Here is a 19,696-nt window from a genome sequence, read left to right on the forward strand (position 1 = left end):
TTGAGGAGCATTGTGATGAGTAACCCAAAGAGGGTGTCAGTTGTGCTCTCCAGGAATCCCAGCCATGGATGGCTGTGCCATATGATGCTAGTATTTAAATTCGGGGCATGGGCTTCACAAGACCTTTGAGGTGTCCTGTGGCATCTGGCACCAAGATGTTTGGTGCATCAGATCCTTTAAGTTGTGAGGTGGTACCTCCATAATCAATGAGCCCCTGGTGCCCATGACCCTGTTGCTGGTTCAGTGCTTGCCCTTCCTTGGAGCACTTTTGGTAGGAACTGACCGTTGCTTACCAGGAACACCCCACAAGACCTGATGCCTGATGTTTTGGAGATATTCTGACCCAGCCGTCCAGAGCATCACAGTTTGGTTCTTGTGTAAGTGGCTCAGATTCTTACTCTTCATGAACTGACTGTTCACTTGCTGCCTTATAGATCCACCCTTGACAGATGCCATTGTAGATAATCAATGTTTTTCACTTGACCTGTCAGTAGTAATAATGTTTTGGCTGATCGGTAAACCGATTTAGCATTTTTCAGAGGGTCGATCATTTTCAACAGGCAAAAAAGCTGCAGTGGGTCTCTAAAATGCTGTCAGACAGCATCAGTACATCTTTAATTGAACGTTTTACACACTGTGACACGTTAGGAGATAGGAGATGGGCTGTTTCAGTGTGCTACGAGGACTAAGAGCTCTGTGGAATGGCTTATGTAATGGATTCTTTGACTCTGTTGACTCTGACGCTGACATGCGCCTCAGCCATTACAGAAATTGCCTTATTATTGTGAGCCGGAGAACAAAAAGACATCATCAGAAGTAGCATCATCTTCGCCATCACAAAAGTAGCATGTGTGGTCTTAATGGCTCGGAGCAGACGAGTCTATCCTGGATGCTTCGCCCTCTATTCAAATACCCCGTCAGTGTTCTTCTCATCCGAAAGGATTGAGGATTACGTGGCTATTTTGTAATTCAAAAGAATTTATTATTTGTCTGAAGACTATCTAAACTTGCCTTTGAGTTTGTTTGCCTGTCATGGGCAGCGTGCAGTGAGAACACCTCAACACCGGAAACCTGCCGCAGAACTGGGGTCCTTTGAAACAGCTTTCAGAAACCGGCTCTGTAAACTTTGTACGGTTAAAGACTGGAGCCCATCTCTTCATGCACAGTTTACTCTTCATCTCGGACAACAGAGCTGCTCAGTTCTCAATACAGCAGCAACCCACTGACCAGTTAAAGCCCTACTAACACCACTGTACCTGATATAAACTAAATGGACAAAAGTATCCGGACACTGCTTATTCAATGCTTCTTCTGAAATCAATATTCTTAGAAAGAGCTGATCCCGCTTTTGTTGGAGCAACTGTCTCTACTGTCCAGGGAAGAAGGCTCTTGACTAGATTTTGGAGAGGAGCATTGCTGTGAGGATTTGATTGCATTCAGCGACAAGAGCGTTAGTGAGGTCAGGATGTTGGATGCTGATCATCACCCCACCTCATCACCCCCAACTCCTCAACTCATCCCAAAAGTATTGGATAGAGCACCACCATCCATCATTCCAGAGAACACAGTTCCTCCACTGCTCCACAGCTCAATGCTGGCTGGGGGGCTTTATACCCCTCTATACCCCACGCCTGGCATTATTAGGCAGCATGGTACCAACAGGTTGATGTTTATCTGCTTCTGCAGTGGCAGTACTTCTCTCACACACACATTTGAGTCTGAATGTGAAGATCATCAACATTCCCGATCCCTCAATGGGAATTTCTGTATGATTTAGTCCTTAAAATATGAACAGAGTGTCGTAGTGAAACTTACAGTACTTACAGTACTTACAGATGGGCTCCAGTCTTTAACCGTACACCAGGTTTTTGAAATGTTTACAGAGCCTGTTTCTGAAAGCTGTTTTAAAGAACCCCAGTTCAGCGGCAGGTTTCCTACCCACAAGCCATCAGGTTCCTGAACAAGATGTGAACCTTTCACCACACCACTGCACTCGGACACTTTATTATTAATACTATATACATCACTGCTATGGACAACATCACTAAGTCACTTTATACAACAGGAATAGACATAAACATACATATTTATATATTAGGTCCACTCTCTCTCAGACTATACCTGTCTCATAAATTTAGTGTGTATTTTATTTAATATAACTTTATTTTACTATGTTTAGTATGTATATCGTTTTGTCCTCCTGTAGAGCTTCAACCTGAGCCTCACCACAAGCATTTCAATGCATAAATGTCCTGACATGTTGTGCGGATGACAAATAAACTTGAAACTTCTTTACAGCGGTGGTGAATGCAACCAGGTGTCCAAAAAAAAAACACCACTGAACCTAGATGTGAGATGAGAGACCTTCTGAGATTGGTATGAAATGTTAATACTGGTATTAAAGTGGTAAATCTGAAACAGTAAGTACTCTCCACATTGATTCAGGCTAACATCTTCTCATAACTATGGTCAAACAGTGTCTCAGTCATCAGATCGTATGTTCATAACCTGTGTCATAACCATGTAATGACTTTCTATGAAGGAGGCTTTAACCCCTTAACACTCCAAGGCTTATTACACAATAAGGTGGATTACTACAGGGACTTCTGTACAAACTGGTGGGGTGATTCACTGGTAGTAAAAGTCCTCTAAGTTGTGAGGTAGGGCCTCCATAAGCAATGAGTGAATGATTCATGAGTGCCCATGTTGCTGATTCAACGCTTGTCCTTCCTTGGAGCACTTTTGGTAAGTACTGACCATGGCTTACCAGTAACACCCCATAAGTCCTGGCTGATGTCTTGGAGATCGTCTAGAACATCACAGGTTGGGTTTTGTCAAAGTGTCTCAGATTCGTACGCTCATACATTTGTCCGGACTAATATATTGAACCCCTTTGACAGGCGCCACTGTAGATAATCAATGTTTGGCTGTTAAAGTGGTTAAACTCTGGGTCCATTCTCTATCATGGTGAACTCACTGGCTCTACCAGTTCCTCTAGAACAGAGCGATTCACACCAAACCACTCTGACTTTGTTTACACCTGAACCATGAAACGGAAATGTAAAATAATGTGTCATTTTTCATCGTTAAGTGTTTTTGAGGACTCAAAATCACCATCTTTTCTCAGGAGTGTCTGCCCAGCTGACCAATACCCGTCTGCGGAGGAACACGTCTGTGGGCACACCCTTCTGGATGGCGCCTGAGGTGAGGTTGGGTTTTCTAAACCCTCAGAAGTGAACAACATCATGAGTGTAGAAGTCTGTCTCTGTGGCTGATGGCCGTGCTTACCGTAAATGTACCGTCTGAATTGCAAATGTGGCTTCTGCCAGGTCCCTCCGATTTTTACATAACGTTTACATAGCATTTGGACGTGCGTCACAGTAAAATTACGGCCCTGGAATTCGTGATTTACGGGGAGAAATGTGATCAATCAAAGCTCATGGGAAGGCAAATCACAGAGGAGGGGAAACGTCCAGGGTTCGGTGTGACTATGTGAGGACAAAATGGTCAATCAGACGGCCGGTGTTAGGCAGTGGGTTAAATGTGAAGGACATACAGGCTTTGCTGTCTAACCTGGAGCCTCACTCAGGAGCAAGAATTACAGCTTAACGGACTGTCCTGACCTCAGGTAAACATCAGCTTTTTTGCTCTCGGTGCATTTCAGGGATTCATTGTGATTTCTAGAGTTTCCAGGTTTTTCTTCAGTTGATGGACTTGCTGATCACTCAATTGCTATTACAGCTGTGCTAGTTTAGCTTTAGCCTCTCCATGGACCTAGTGTGCCATTGAATATGTACTTTTTGATATGAACTAAGGGATTACTGTATGGGATTTAATGTGCAGAGCATCCCTCACTGCATTATTGAAGCCACGAATCCATGTAAACTACAAATGGTTAAACTCTATTTGTTATGATTTGTAATATGGAAGTCCGGCCTAGGCCTGTCTAAGCAGCCAATGAATGTCCAGCCTTGGTTAACTTTGCATTTCTGTGCATCTAAATGCTCGCTGGTAATGTAAAAGTGTTGCCGGACGGAGTGCGTATCTAAGCGAGTGTGTGTATCTAATCAGTCTGTGGTGTGTGTTTGCTGCAGGTGATTGCATGTGAGCAGCAGCTGGACTCCACCTACGACGCCCGCTGTGACGTCTGGTCTCTGGGCATCACCGCTATTGAACTGGGCGATGGAGACCCACCCCTGGCAGACCTCCATCCAATGAGAGCTCTGTTCAAAATCCCAAGGTGACGCCCTCTCGTTGACTTAGAAACAGCTTAAGTGACACCAAAGCTCGGATCTGCTGTCTGGTTTTCTCCACACACATTGCTGTCGGCGTATGAAGTTCATGAAGTTAGCAACAACCTAGCAACTCTCTAGCGACCACTTTGTTGTGACACCTTAACAATCATAGGGGATGCCATAGCATCCATCTGGTAATTCCATAGCAACTCCTTAGCAACACTATATCAACCCCCCAGGACACTATAGTAACAGCCTATGCAACCCCATGGCAAACCATTATACCACCAAGCAACCACCTAATGAAAATGTATAGTTTTACCTTAGTGACCACATAGCAACAGCTTCCTTCAGTAAATGTAATTGGCTATTATTATTATTATTATTATTATTATTACATTGTTGCTTTATGGTGATACAAATATACTAATAACACCCATCTAACCACATAGGGGAACCACAGCAATCTCTTGGGAAGACCCTATCAACCACCTGGGCCACCACAGCAACAGCTTAGCAACAACCTAGCAACTCTCAGCGACAACTTTGCGATGCCTTAACAATTAAATGGGATGCCATAGCATAATTCCGGCAATTCCACAGCAACTACTTAGCAACACCATATCAACCACCTGGGACACCATAGCAACAGTCTAGCAACCACCTAGTGACAGCTTAGCAATAGCTATGCAACCCCTATGGCAAACCATATCTACCACCAAGCAACCACCCAGGACACTATAGTAACAGTCTATGCAACCCCTTTGCAAACTGTATCAACCACCTAGCAACCACGTAGCAACCGCCTAGCAACTGCCTGAAAGTGGAAATCACTTGCTTTAGGAAATGTACTCTTCTATTATTATTAATATTAATATTACTTTATGTTAGCCGTTGGAATACGCTGCCACGAGGGGAGGGGTGGGGGTTATACCACCTTTTGACACAGATGATTGTTTGGATGTTGTTGGACAGGGATGGATGTTGCTGTTCTGCTGTGGGCCTTGGAGCTGTGAGGAGATAGCCGGCGTGCTTTCACTGCTAATGGCTATGTTTGTCTGAGTGCTGGAGACTCCTCCAGGCTGCTCTTAGGCTGCTGTAGGCTCATATTCGTCTGCTGTAGACTGCTGTAGTACAGATTGCTGCTGAATGTGAGGGGTAGAGCGTGTGTGTGTGTGTGTGTGTGTGTGTGTGTGTGTGTGTGTGTGTGTGTGTGAGCTTGTCTCTGGCTGAAGGTGAAGGCTGATTGTTTACTGTCCTCTGACTTCACACTCAGCCCTGTTATCACCCTGTGTCATCTAGACGGTGCAGCACTTTTGTTTCCTAACCTGCTTTCACTCACACACACACACACACACACACGCTATAAAACACAAAGAAACATGCACCCCGCATCCCCAAGACACACACAAAGAAATATGCACACACACACATAAAGCGACTGCAGTCGTTTTGCTTGAGGACACACTGGGGGAGTCGTCACAGAGCAGTGTGTTAATCTATCTGACTGCTGCTGCACACGCTACAGCTTCTGCAGGGCCACACACACACACTCACACTCACACACACACACACACACACATACACACAGTCTCTTTCTCTCCTTCAGTTTCTCTGGCTTTCTCTCTCAGTGGTTCTTCACTGTTCACACTTTATGAATCAATAAGGAACCCTCGAAGAGCGCTGTCCTGTTACAGAGCCGTCACATGACCGTACGCCATGCGTCCCGACTGAATGAGTGCAGCTGTCTGATGCAGGATGGATGTGTGTGAATTAGGGTCAGTCCATTCTGCTCCTTTTGGCTTCTGGGGGGTGGGTGGGGGGTAATCTCTAAGGGAGAGTTTCCCCTAATGATCAGAGGCTAGAAATCCATATAACACTGGACCATCAGTGCAGCGATGTCTTCTGATGACAAACACAAAATAACCACTAATGATCAAATAAATATAATATATAAAAACAAAATGCTAATGATCCTGATTGTAACTGCAAAAATAATAAATATTTTTTAAATGATGCAGCTTTTTGTAAACCATAATAATCCCCTTCTCTCTCAGCTCCTCCTTCCCAGTGTTAATTGATGAGTTTAGCTGGAGCACTCATCTTTTATCACTACACCCATCACTACACTCATCACTACACTCATCACTACACTCATCACCACACCCATCACTGCACTCATCACTACACTCATCACCACACCCATCACTGCACTCATCACTACACTCATCACCACACCCATCACTGCACTCATCACTACACTCATCACCACACCCATCACTACTCATCACCACACCCATCATCGCACCCATCACTACACTCATCACCACACCCATCACTACACTCATCACTACACTCATCACTACACCCATCACTACACTCATCACCACACCCATCACTGCACTCATCACTACACTCATCACCACACCCATCACTGCACTCATCACTACACTCATCACCACACCCATCACTGCACTCATCACTACACTCATCACCACACCCATCACTACACTCATCACTACACTCATCACCACACCCATCACCGCACCCATCCTTACACTCATCACCACACCCATCACTACACTCATCACTACACTCATCACCACACCCATCACTACACTCATCACTACCCTCATCACCACACCCATCATTGCACTCATCACTACACTCATCACCACACCCATCACTACACTCATCACTACCCTCATCACCACACCCATCATTGCACTCATCACTACACTCATCACCACACCCATCACCACACTCATCACCACACCCATCACCACACCCATCACCACACTCATCACTACACTCATCACTACACTCATCACCACACCCATCACCACACTCATCACCACACCCATCACCACACCCATCACCACACTCATCACTACACTCATCACCACACCCATCATTGCACTCATCACTACACTCATCACCACACCCATCACTACACTCATCGTTGCATACACACTACACTCATCACTACACTCATCACCACACCCATCACTACACTCATCACTACACTCATCGTTGCATACACACTACACTCATCACCACACTCATCACCACACTCATCGTTGCATACACACTACACTCAACACCACACTCATCACCACATTCATCGTTGCATACACACTACACTCATCACCACACTCATCACCACACCCATCATTGCACTCATCACTACACTCATCACCACACCCATCACTACACTCATCGTTGCATACACACTACACTCATCACTATACTCATCACCACACCCATCACTACACTCATCACTACACTCATCGTTGCATACACACTACACTCATCACCACACTCATCACCACACTCATCGTTGCATACACACTACACTCATCACCACACTCATCACTACACTCATCACCACACTCATCACCACACTCATCGTTGCATACACACTACACTCATCACCACACCCATCACTACACTCATCACTACACTCATCACCACACTCATCGTTGCATACACACTACACTCATCACCACACTCATCACTACACTTATCGTTGTATTCACACTGCACTCATCAGCACACTGAACACTGAACCCACACTGCACTCATCGTTGTATTCACACTGCACTCATCAGCACACTGAACACTGAACCCACACTGCACTCATCACTGCATATGGCTGTTTTCTACCTGGTCCGTTGTTTTTTCCGATTATGTGCGGTTGAAGTGCTTCATTCCTCTTTATCTGTGTTTGGCATAAACGCTTGCAGCCGCTTGTGCAGTGAGTTGTTATATATATTCATTATATCTCCTCCATAGTGTCAAGACCGGGAAAGGAAAGAGAACGTTGTCTAAACAAAATGCACGTCAGCTGGATACTAAATGCCCTTTTGAGCAACTCTGCTTTCAGTTGCAAATCTCTCGCCTTGTTTTTCAGCCTTTCCTTTTTTCCAGGCTGTGTTTTGGCCTTCTGATAAGAAAGCGTTTTAATAGTCTGAGCGTTTGTGCAACAAAACTCGTTTTTTAAGCGTCTGTCAAGCCCCTGTCTTTGCAGGGTGTAGTGTGTGATAAGCGGAGATGTATGCCCCCCCCACACACACACACACCATTAATGTAATTAATCGCTGTCACGGGACAGAAGGGGGGGGGTGAACACAGTGGCCGTTCGCCTGGAGTGCCTCACTGAAGGTTGGGCTGCCGCTGCTAAAAGGCTCTTTACGCGGGACACTAAATTATGTCTAATTAGCTCGATTGTTCGGCAGCAGTGTGGGCTTGTCAGGTCCTTAGGGATGCTGTTAAGTGTCTATCTGTATGCTTATCTGAATGGTGAGGGCACGGCTTTTTCGGGAGCTCTTTCTACTTTAAGGGTGTTGTGGTGTGGCATGTTTTGCCGTGTGCAAAGCGAAGAAGTTACAGGTCTGTGACAGCCAGAAATCTTGCTTGTTTGTAGGTGACCAAATACTTATTTTCCACCATTATTTGCAAATAAATTCTTTAAAAATCAGACAATGTGATTTTATAGATTTTTTTCTCATTTTGTCTCTCATAGTTGAGTCTACCTATGAGGTCAATTACAGCCTCTCTCATCTTTTTAAGTGGGAGAACTTGCACAATTGGTGACTGATTAAATACTTTTTTTCCCCCACTGTATATATATATATATATATATATATATATATATATATATATATATATATAGACACAAATGGAAGCATTGTATTTGCTGCGCCAGAGGGGTACACATTTACCTTTTAGCAAAAACAATTAATAGCCGTATTAGCCTATATGACCCAATCAGCTCCTTTCAGCTGAACCTTCAACTTAGTCCTACCTGAACCCCCCCATAGACACGACTTCCTAACTACGGTGGATACCCAGTGTGTCCCCAGTGTCCTCTTTTATAAAAACCCAAATATGGTCACCCTAGCTTTCAGATCAAATGCTTTTAAGATGACGATCATGACACATTCAACAAGGTTTTTGAACTTTTGACTTTTGATGCTGTGTATTGTTATAAGTGCAGTGACAGACTGTACTGTTCACTGTCCTTTACCGTCACTGTGTGACTTTAGGTGTCAGTGGCCGCGTACTGCAGCGGCTCAGCGCTCTGCGTCTTCCCCTTATCTCTCGCCCTTCTTTCCCAAACAGGAACCCTCCTCCGACCCTACACCAGCCCGAGATCTGGTCCGATCAGTTTAACGATTTCATCTGCAAGTGAGTGAAGTCATGCTGAGTTGATGTGCTTGAGATGGTCAGATGACTCAAAATATAGGTTTAATATTAAAGATTTCATGTTCCTCACTCCTGATACACGTCCACAAATGGGGTATGTGGTGTGTGTGTGTGTGTGTGTGTATGACTGGTTAATGCAGGTGTCTGATAAAGGACTTCGAGCTTCGTCCGAACGTTCCGGATCTCCTCAAGCATGGCTTCATCAGACAGATCGCAGGCCGAGAAAAGACTCTACAGAAACAGCTGATGGAGCTAATCGACCTCAACCAGCAGATGGGAAACATCGAGAAGACCAGGTACTTTCTGACCCTCTGGAAAAGCTGTTCTGTGAACCACCAAAATGTTCTCCATTTCCTGGAAAAGAACTCCGGAGTAACTCCCATCATTCTGTTCCTGTTGATATGGAGCAGTTCACTGGATAAAGCTCATGGTCCATATGAATGAATGGTGTCCGGTCCCTGGAACTGGCACGCTTTTATCGCTGCACAAAAGGCCTCAATGCCGTCCGACCTGTTTAAACGTCGGGCTGCTGAAAGCTCAGAAGCTCAGTGTCATGCGGAGTGACTAAGATGTTCACCTTATTTCTGTTGTTTTAAGCCATCATGGAAAGACTGAGAAGAGAGACAGTACTGACAGGTAGGGGAATTTGCTTTACCGTAATGCAGTAGTCAGACTGCTGAAGCTGAAGCTAGCTTTTACATCCCTGTAGCTCTTAGAACGACTGTAGTCCTGTGCTGTAGCAGCTGTAGACCTGCTGTAGAGTACTAACTACGACTAATTAGGTAAACCTTGTTGTTGTTTTGAAAATGTCTGAATGATTTTGTATTGATTTGACATGTAAATTCAGATGATTTAGCAGAATCAAAGTCAGCAACGTTGTTAAATTGTGAAAATAATTATTATTTAACATTAACACATTTTAACTGTATTTAAATCGATCGCTGTAGTAATGTGACATTAAGTTCAGCTGGTAAGTATAAAAGAAAGCCTGAAAATTAGGACCTGACAGAACCAAATTCATGTCTAATCTTGTTTATATATATATATATATATATATATATATATATATATATATATATATATATATATATATATATATATATTTGTTTTGGGTTTTTTTTTGGTCAGACATGGCTGAACACTGAATTTCTTATTAATCATTAATGGGATTAAGAAGAATCTGACTTATACCATATATTTATATATTTGTGGATATAAGTGTTTATCATATGTATCCACATGTACACCAAAATATAGCTTAAAATATAAATGCAAATATAATAATGTATTTAATGTTAAATGATGTATTAAAAACTATAACAAAATAATAAGAAAAAAATAAGTAGTAATATAATTTACTTTTATTGTTTATTGTTATTATTATTGTTATTAATAATAAATAATAATAATGATGATGATGATGATGATGATGATGATTAATAATAATAATTAAAATAATAATAATAATAATAATAATAATAAGCAGAAGAAGAAGAAGAAGAAGAAGAATGATAATAAAAGTCCTAAAAATAAAGTAAAAGTATATAATTGGCCAATATAATACATGCCAAATATGTTTAAACAATCCATTTGGGGAAACGTGACATTCAGCTAGCTTAGTAGCTATAAATAATATAGATAACCCACCTTTAACTCTGACTTTAACATAGATCAGTGGCTAGAAATACTGTAAATATGTGTAGACCACCATCAACTCTGACCACACAGTTAGTATAAAAGGATTGGGACGCCTGCTCATTCATTGCTTCTTCTGAAATCAAGGGTATTAAAAATAGTTTCTCCTGCTTTTGCTGGAGTAACTGTCTCTACTGTCCAAGGAAGAAGACTTTCTACTATTTCGGATTTGTTTGCATTCAGTGACAAGAGCGTTAGTGAGCTCAGGATGTTGGATGATCAGCACCCCACCTCATCATCCCCAGCTAGTACTGAATGGAGAATCAACCATCATTCCAGAGGGCACAGTTCTTCCACTGCTCCACAGCTCAATGCTGGGGGGCTTAATAGCCCTGTAGCTCACGCCTGGCATTAGACATTAGAGTCGGATTTTATTGGCACTTTATTTTAAGTAGCTGAAAGTATACATTAGAAGGGGTGTCCACAAACTTTTGGACATATAGTGTAGTATCAACCTCCTTTAACCCTGTCTTTAATAAAGAGCTAGCTTTATGTGGGTAGACTGTGAAGTTCTGTGAAGACCACATGTTAAATTTGTGTCATCAGCCAGCAAGACCTCACCTACAGTACTCTCCAGGCACCGCTGCAGTAGCTCTTTGCATAGCCTTGGCTCTTTAATTGGTCCGTTGATTCATCCATACTACCTTCACACCTCTATCATGTTGTGATTGTTATTCTTTGTGTGTTTCAGGCATGAGAGGATCCACACTAAAAAAGGCAGCAACATGAAATCTCACAGCCAAGCAGTGGACGATGTGGATGACCTAGCAACCCTGGAAGTGCTTGATGAAGTAAGTATTATCCCACCTGCCCAGTGCTGGTGACTCTGATCAGCCTGAGGAAAAGAAACAAGAACAAAGCTGATTCAATTAGAGGCAGTGCATGTGGTCAATACTGTGATGCTTACAGCGACGGTAGGGTTGGTTCTGCTCTATCAGTACATAAAAATCTTCAGTCTGATGGACTGAATGAAGCACTGCATGCAGTATAAGAGTAGACCTTCAGATTCCAGGCATTCAGGAATTAAAAGACACAAAGGTTTGGACGTTGCCTGTATTTAATTTGGGTGGAAGTGGAAACCAAAGCAATATTCAAAATTTGTGACAATAAAAACAATGGACAATCTGACGGAGGAGAATTGGGTAGATTAGCTAGTCCCTGCTAGTCAGCAGTTGATTTGTCTAGCATTAGCTAATCAAGTTGTCTTGCTGAGGTCAAATACAAAAGGGTCCATATCATGAGAACAGAATTGTCTATGTTTTCTTTGGTGTTTTTATTATTTTGTCCAATATAAAGTTTTTTTTTTTTTCAAATTTTCATGTAGTTTCAACTCCTCAGTCCATACAGTCCATATACGAAAACATAGCTGCAAAAGCGTATTATCATTATATCAGCAGCAAATGCTTCTAAAATCACAGTAATATCGCTTAATGCTGTTAATTCTGAGGCAATATTTCATCCATCTATCATGATAGGCCTACCTGCAGTGTGTAACTGACAGACTAAACCTCCTAAAAATCCTGTACTGAAGACTCAAGGCTCAGTGTTGGGAACCACCAACTATATGCTACATAACACTGACAGCTAACGCTCAACACCCCCGGCCTCCGCCACACATCTGATGTTCTTGTAAAATTGTAAAATAGATTTTTTTATTCAATATGGTTTGTCTTTTTCGCTACATTCTCAATGAGACTGTCGTGCGAGGAGAACCGGCCCCAGCAGGCCTGTTTTTTAAACGTCAGAGAAATGAAGGAACAGATTAGAGAACAATAACAGTTTGTTTGCGGAAAAACACATTTGTGGTGATCTATCACTGAGGCGGCTCCCGTTGACTTATTGAAAGATACAAATCGCTCAGACACCTGGAGATGTATTTTCTCCATCCGTCTCAGCTGTAGGCTGGGCCGGGAGGAACTCGAGGCTCACTTTATTATTTTAACGTCCTTGGAGTGATGGAGGCAGCTGATAGGCTGGGATGGTGAGGCTGGGAATCTGTCTTGCGAGGCCTGTAAGTAGAATGCACTTGCGAACTGTGCACAGGCACGTGGACCATGATTGCTGTGGGCCTGTGTTGTCATCAAGCTGTCATCTGCTGTTTCCCCCGATTCAGCTCATCAGCAAATTAATAAGGCCTTCCTGAGTCAAGCTATTTTTTTGTTAGGTCAAAAGGTCACTACATGATGGATGAAGTGTTGTTTTACTGTGGAAAAACTGATCAAATTGAAGCTATGAGGGGTTTTGTTTTGGTCAACCTCTCAAATGGCTTCACTTTTTTAATATTTTAACTATCAAATTTATCAAATTTACTGTTTTAGGTGAAAGTGTGTAGTGTAGTGTGCAGTGTCAGCCACATAAGCTGGAGTTACAGATGCACCGATCCGATACTAGGATCAGATATCGGTCCTGGCGCTAACAAAATTGCTGGGTCGGGTATCGGATAATTAGGCGCATCATTACGACCGATCCATTCACTGAACCCGATTCCCACACCGCCGGTATTCTAGACTTCAGAACTCAGGATCAGAGTAACCTACAGACACAATAAACGCATCATAGCAAACAGCAAGGCTTACGCTATCTAACCAGTACCATCAACTGTCAGCCAGTAATCTAGCTCAGAGGTCTTTTCTCTGTATTTTATTTTCATTTTTACATATATTTTTATATATTTATGTATATTTTATTTATTTAAGTACTGCTGTCTGGGTAAAACTGGGTCCTTGGGTACCACAATTTCGTTCCACCCCATGTACCACATGTGATGCGAATGACAATAAAGTCTCCTTGAATCCTTGAAGTCCCTCCCACTCTTTTAGCCACAGTCCTACTTGAAGTCCCCCTGGCCACAACGTCCCAACCCAAGAAGACAGCCCGTTTGTCCCCATTGTCCTCATCTTGATTTCTTGTAAGCTACATAAGCCTCGTAGCTCCAGTAAAACCTAAACAATCTAGATTCAAATCTTTTGTTCTTGTAAATCAAAGGTAGGAAGTAATCACTATGTGAAGATCACATATATAAAGAGCCACTTTAACAAAACCCAGAGCCCATTTTCTGTAAGCACGTGAGGACAGAAAACTATCGGCTATGTTAGGAACACAGCACAGGTGATGCAGGACTCTGAGAAACTGATTGGTGATACACCACTGTTTACACTGTTTATAGGATTACTTTAACTACAATAGGCTGACCGAAACTCAAAATACTGCAGCCAAAGGACTGAGATGTAAAAAACAAGAGGGCATATTCTGAGATTCTTTTGTTGGGTTTTTAAGCTCTTAATGGATCAGCACCTTCATATATCTCAGAAGGTTTAAAAGATCATGTTCCAGGTTGTGCTTTAAGATAAAACTAGGTGGAAAGTACAGACTGTCTGGTGAAACTCAGACCGAGTGCTCGGCCGTCATTACCAAAGCTCTGGAACACTTTACTGCCAGGCTCCTAATATAATAGGCAGTGCTTATTAATGAGCTAAAAGCATAGATATTTTTACTAGTTATAGTATATTTCTATTTAGATGTTTTATTATTATTATTAATAATAATAATAACAACAACGATCATAATAAAAAATAATAAAGAAACTACTACTACTACTAATAATAATAATAAAATAAAAAAATTTTTTAAAACATAATAATATAAAAAATAATAATATACTTGACTATATACTATTACTATACTACTTTTTCACATCTGCACATCATACCCAACATCTCACCTTAACCTCAATCATCCTGCATTTCTGTTTATTCCTGAGTATATTTGTTTATTGCTGTATATACATATATATTTTTATTTAAATATTTTATATATAATGTTCAAATTTCTCTATTTTATAAGCATTATATATCTATACTATAAGCATTATATAGCTCTATATGTCTGAATACTTGTGGACACCCATTTTAATGACTGCATTCAGCTACTTTAAGTTGCACCTATTTTAAATGCACCCACACACACAGCTTGTCTACTCCCTATAGAGAAGTACTGCCAACAGAACAGGACTCTCTGGCACCATGCTGCCCAAAAATGCCAGGTATGGGCTAGAGGGGTATAAAGCCCCCCAGCATTGAGCTGTGGAGCAGTGAAGGAAAAGTGTTCTCTGGAATGATGGTGGTGGAGCTCCATCCAGTACTTGTGAGATGAGTTGGGGATGATAAGGTGGGATGGTGATCATCCAATATCCTGACTCTTCTTAGTACTCTTTAAGTGTCCTGATACTTTTGTCCATTTAATGCATGTCTGGAAGTACTATATAAGCAAAGTCTGTCTTCTTCTCATTATTGTTATTAATGATATTAATAATAATGAAGCCGTTAATGTCTCTTTTCTGTAGAACACGATCACAGAGCAGCTGCAGAAGCGCTACTCAAAGGACGAGATCTACACATATGTGGGGGACATCCTCATCGCAGTAAATCCTTTCCACAAGATGGATCTGTACACTCAGGAGGTATAGTGTGTGTTTATGTGTGTATATGAGCATGCAGTGTCACACGGCATAGACTAAAGACGGCCATGCTTCATTACAGATATCCACTGACTACCGCCTCCCATCTAGTGGCTCATCACTCTCTTCGGCTCTCTTTCTCTGCCTTCCCTGACAGTCATGATCTGTCTTGCACCACTGTGGCCTCTGCTTCAGGGCCTTACCATTTCATCTTCTTCCCTCCTCTTTCCCACTCCTCTTTGGTGACTGTTGTTTAGACACTGTGTGTTATTTGTGTTCGGCGTCTGTGTGCACAGTCTGAATGACATTGTCTTCTCTCTGACAGTACTCAAAGGTCTACATTGGGGCCAAGCGAACAGCGAACCCTCCTCACATATTTGCAGTTGCTGACATTGCCTACCAGTCCATGGTGTCCTACAATGCTGATCAGGTGGGGTGCCAGACTTTTCTAGAACACCTTATGTCCAATAGGTGGTAGGTCATCTAGAGTTTCTTTCAAAATCAAGGGGAATTAATAGGGTGCTTGTCCACCTTTGCTGCAGTAACAGCTTCTGCTCTACTATGAAGGCTTTATGAAGGAACATTAATGTAAGGAGGATTTGATTGCACTCAGCTACGAGAGCATTAGTGAGGTCAGGTTCTGGTGTGAAGAGGACATGGAACCACTGCTCCACAGCCCAGTGCTCTCTAACCAACATGCCGGAGTGACTCTGCCTGTAGCTTGGATGTTTCCCAGACCCGCCACTTAAACTGCTCTGCATCGTAGCTTGAGCTTCGATATTTCCATGGTCAACCGCCATGCTGACTCTACATCATGGCTCAGATGTTTCCCAAGCCTGCCCCTGGACCAATTCTACATCACAGATTGGACGTTTCCATTGCCTGCCGCCAAATTGACTCATCAATATGGCTCGGATGTTTCCTCCACAACCTCGCTGTGGCTGGGATGTATTCCAACTACACCTACAGAGTGACTCACGGCTAATATATTTCCGGGCTAGCCACCAGAGCAACTGTACATCGTGGCTTGGGTGTTTTTTCTGTCCTGACACTGGAGTAACTCCAGTGTATTGTGTATGGCTCAGATGCTTCCCAGGCCTTATGTCGGAGAGACTTTCTGGTACTGACATTACGTCTACATCGTGGCTTTGAGCCCTCCGATCCAGGCTGCCAGAATGAGTGTACTTGTACTTAGGCTCTCACTGAACTCCTGCATCGGCAAGAAGTTATAAAAATAATGTTTTTTTTTTTATGTAGCCTTAAGTTCAACCTTTTATTGATTATTGATGAGCAAAAGCAGAAGCTTACAGCGTTTTTGCATGAGATCATATTATTAATCACAGCTACTGTTAAACAGAGGCAGCAGTGTTAGCGTGGTAATTTGCTAACTAGTGCACTAGTGTTGACCACTGCTTTTCCTCCTTATGTGCAGTGCATCGTGATCAGTGGAGAAAGTGGTGCAGGAAAGACGGAGAGTGCTCACCTGCTGGTCCAGCAGCTCACGGTGCTTGGAAAGGTCTGACCAAAGTCTTATTTTGTGTTTTTAGACATGAGAGGAAGTCAAATAGCCATCAGACGTCTGACCACCTTAAATTAGAGGGTTGAAGTTCTCAACAATGCTTGATTTAACTTTATATCTCCAAATTACTCAATGGACAGTAAGTAATAACAAAGGTGTCAGAAGTACCAACTGAAGCTTTTTACTCCAGTAAAAGTGTAAAAGTACTGGTTTCAGAACGACTTCAAGTAGAAAAGTAAAAGTAATGGAAAGAAAACAAAGGCCGAAAGCTTAGGCCGCGCCACAGGGGTCTATAGTGCACTACCCCCCCCCCCACCCCCCCAAAAACCAATTTCTCTAAAAGTCATAATGAGGAGAATGTTCTATTAAAATGTTGATGTTAAAAATGTTGGGCTGCACTAGGCTCCTGTTTCAGCTGCAGATCTGCCCATTGAAAATGAAGCATTTCAGTAATATCAGCTCTATTAAAGGAGCGTCTCTGTGCTCTACTGAGCATTAACATGAGCTTCATGGAGGAAAATATGAGGAGTCGTTGTCTAGAAGTTTTGTAAAGCTGCAGAAAGTCAGACTTCAGAGGCGTGTGATCAATAAGCTTTATTGGAATGTAAATGTGGGGCTCAGTCGGGACGTTTCACTGCAGCTCTCTTGAGTCTCTGCCACGGACACAGTCTTCATACTAGACTACAGACGTCTGCTGTGAGCTCGCTGGAGAGTGACGGGACGTGTGCAGGTGTGATGGATCTCTTATAAACCAATAGGGAGTCAGAATGGTGTATGTTTACACTTCTCATCCAATCACAGTCAGACTCACACTTTCCGGATGGAGAGATTTATCTGTAGAGGGTTTTTATTGATGACGAGCCGGAATGAAAACAAAGGGGAATGAAATAGGAGGAACGAGGCTGTTTTTAAAATGTAAGGAGGAGAAAGTTCAGATAATTGGGTGAAAATGTGAGGAGTACAAGTAAAAAATCAGCTGAAAAATAAATAATTACTCCAGTAAAGTTTAGATAACCAACATTTCTACTTACGTAAGCTAACAAAGTATTGGTACTTCATTACTTGACACTTCTGGAAGATAAGGAAAGCTAGCAGGCAAGCAAACAACCTAAAAAGAGATAAACCAATTTTGTAAACACTTTGTACACCAATCAGACTGGACACACTCAGTAGAAACCCCAAATGTTCCAAATGCCTCAGTAATCAGAAAACTAGCTAAGAAAGTCTAGCTGTCTCAGCTGGTGCACACACACACACTCATACACACACACACCCCTCTCTTATTATGGCAGTGTGTGCACAGTGATGGAAAAATCCTTTACATTCTCAGTTTTCCATTTGAAAAGGAATAGGAAGGGGCGGAAAATTGGTGTGAAAGAACACAGCATTGCCTTTGTTACAAGCTGACAATGCTTGCATTAATAGAAGACTAAGAGACTACAGGGTTTCACTGTAATAGATAAGTCAGCAGCCTCCTTAGCCAGGGATTGTGGGATCAAGTCCGATTGGAGGTGACCGTGTAGCTGAGCTGAGCTGAGCAATGGGCCCATAACCATCCCAGACGTTGATGTTCCAAAGCCATCCTTTGCTAGATGAAACATTTATGGGGCAGCAATGGCCTAAAGGTTAGAGAAGTGGGCTTGGGACTTGGGAGAGGCATCCACGGTTCCCGAGGTTCCCTTGAACTGCCAAACCTCCAATGTCTTCCCGGGCGTTGAGGTGACCACCTACCGCTCTGTGTATGTTCTCACTGCCTAATCAATAGTGTGAGTGTGTGTTTGCTGCTATTCATCTTTACAGGCAAACAACCGAACCCTCCAAGAGAAGATCCTGCTGGTCAACAACCTAGTGGAAGCCTTTGGCAACGCCTGCACGGTCATTAACGACAACTCCAGCCGATTCGGAAAGTACCTCGAAATGAAGTTCACGTGTGGGGGGACAGTGGTGGGTGCTCAGATCTCAGAATACCTCCTGGAGAAGTCCCGTGTCATTCACCAAGCTGTGTGAGTCTCTAGAGTCTGTTATTCCAGCTTGAGCCCAATGTATTCAAGCCAACCTTTCCCATTGTTATGTTTATCATACAGTAGATGATCTTGGGCAATTACATATTTCTCCTGTCTTCAGATAGGACAGAAAACAGTCTCAGCTCAGAACACACTGATAATAGAAGCCAGTGGGAATCAGCACCTGTCCGTTGACTAATATAATGACTATGAGCTTAGACACTCACAGTGTAATAGTTGAAGGGCCTATATGTAGTCTTACATTTAAGGTCCTTACTCTCAGCTCCTTAACGTACATATTAGTTTCGTAGTGCTAACTGAAGGTCGCAAACTGGGGCTGCGACACTGCCCGAAGTTAATCAACCCAGCTAAATCGCTTCCACGAGTTAGTCAGGCATGGGAACAAGATCTCGTCCTACCAAGTTGTGGCCACTACTTTATTATCTCGTTCCCATGTCTTACTAAGTGGTGGTTGGTGTGGCGCAACAGATAACACCACTACCTGCCACTGAGCTACCACACCATGTGGGAGACTGGGGTTTGATTCCCAGTCTGGGTGACTGTGGGTGCTGCGCTACAC

The 19,696-nt window shown here is 42.7% G+C and overlaps 1 protein-coding gene across 1 annotated transcript in view; it reads left to right on the forward strand.

The window, feature by feature from the left end:
* The window catches only part of myo3a (myosin IIIA), a 115,199-nt gene that overhangs the window by 46,627 nt on the left and 48,876 nt on the right, over nt 1–19,696 (forward strand). The window contains exons 6-15 of the mRNA XM_072678687.1: nt 3,128–3,204; nt 4,095–4,240; nt 9,360–9,425; nt 9,584–9,739; nt 10,041–10,079; nt 11,830–11,929; nt 15,481–15,597; nt 15,920–16,024; nt 17,027–17,110; nt 18,914–19,116. Coding sequence (XP_072534788.1) covers nt 3,128–3,204; nt 4,095–4,240; nt 9,360–9,425; nt 9,584–9,739; nt 10,041–10,079; nt 11,830–11,929; nt 15,481–15,597; nt 15,920–16,024; nt 17,027–17,110; nt 18,914–19,116 — 1,093 coding nt within the window. The remainder of the gene's footprint in view (nt 1–3,127; nt 3,205–4,094; nt 4,241–9,359; nt 9,426–9,583; nt 9,740–10,040; nt 10,080–11,829; nt 11,930–15,480; nt 15,598–15,919; nt 16,025–17,026; nt 17,111–18,913; nt 19,117–19,696) is intronic.

The sequence above is a fragment of the Salminus brasiliensis genome, chromosome 5 (assembly GCF_030463535.1).
Source record: "Salminus brasiliensis chromosome 5, fSalBra1.hap2, whole genome shotgun sequence".
NCBI classification, from domain to species: Eukaryota; Metazoa; Chordata; class Actinopteri; order Characiformes; family Bryconidae; genus Salminus; species Salminus brasiliensis.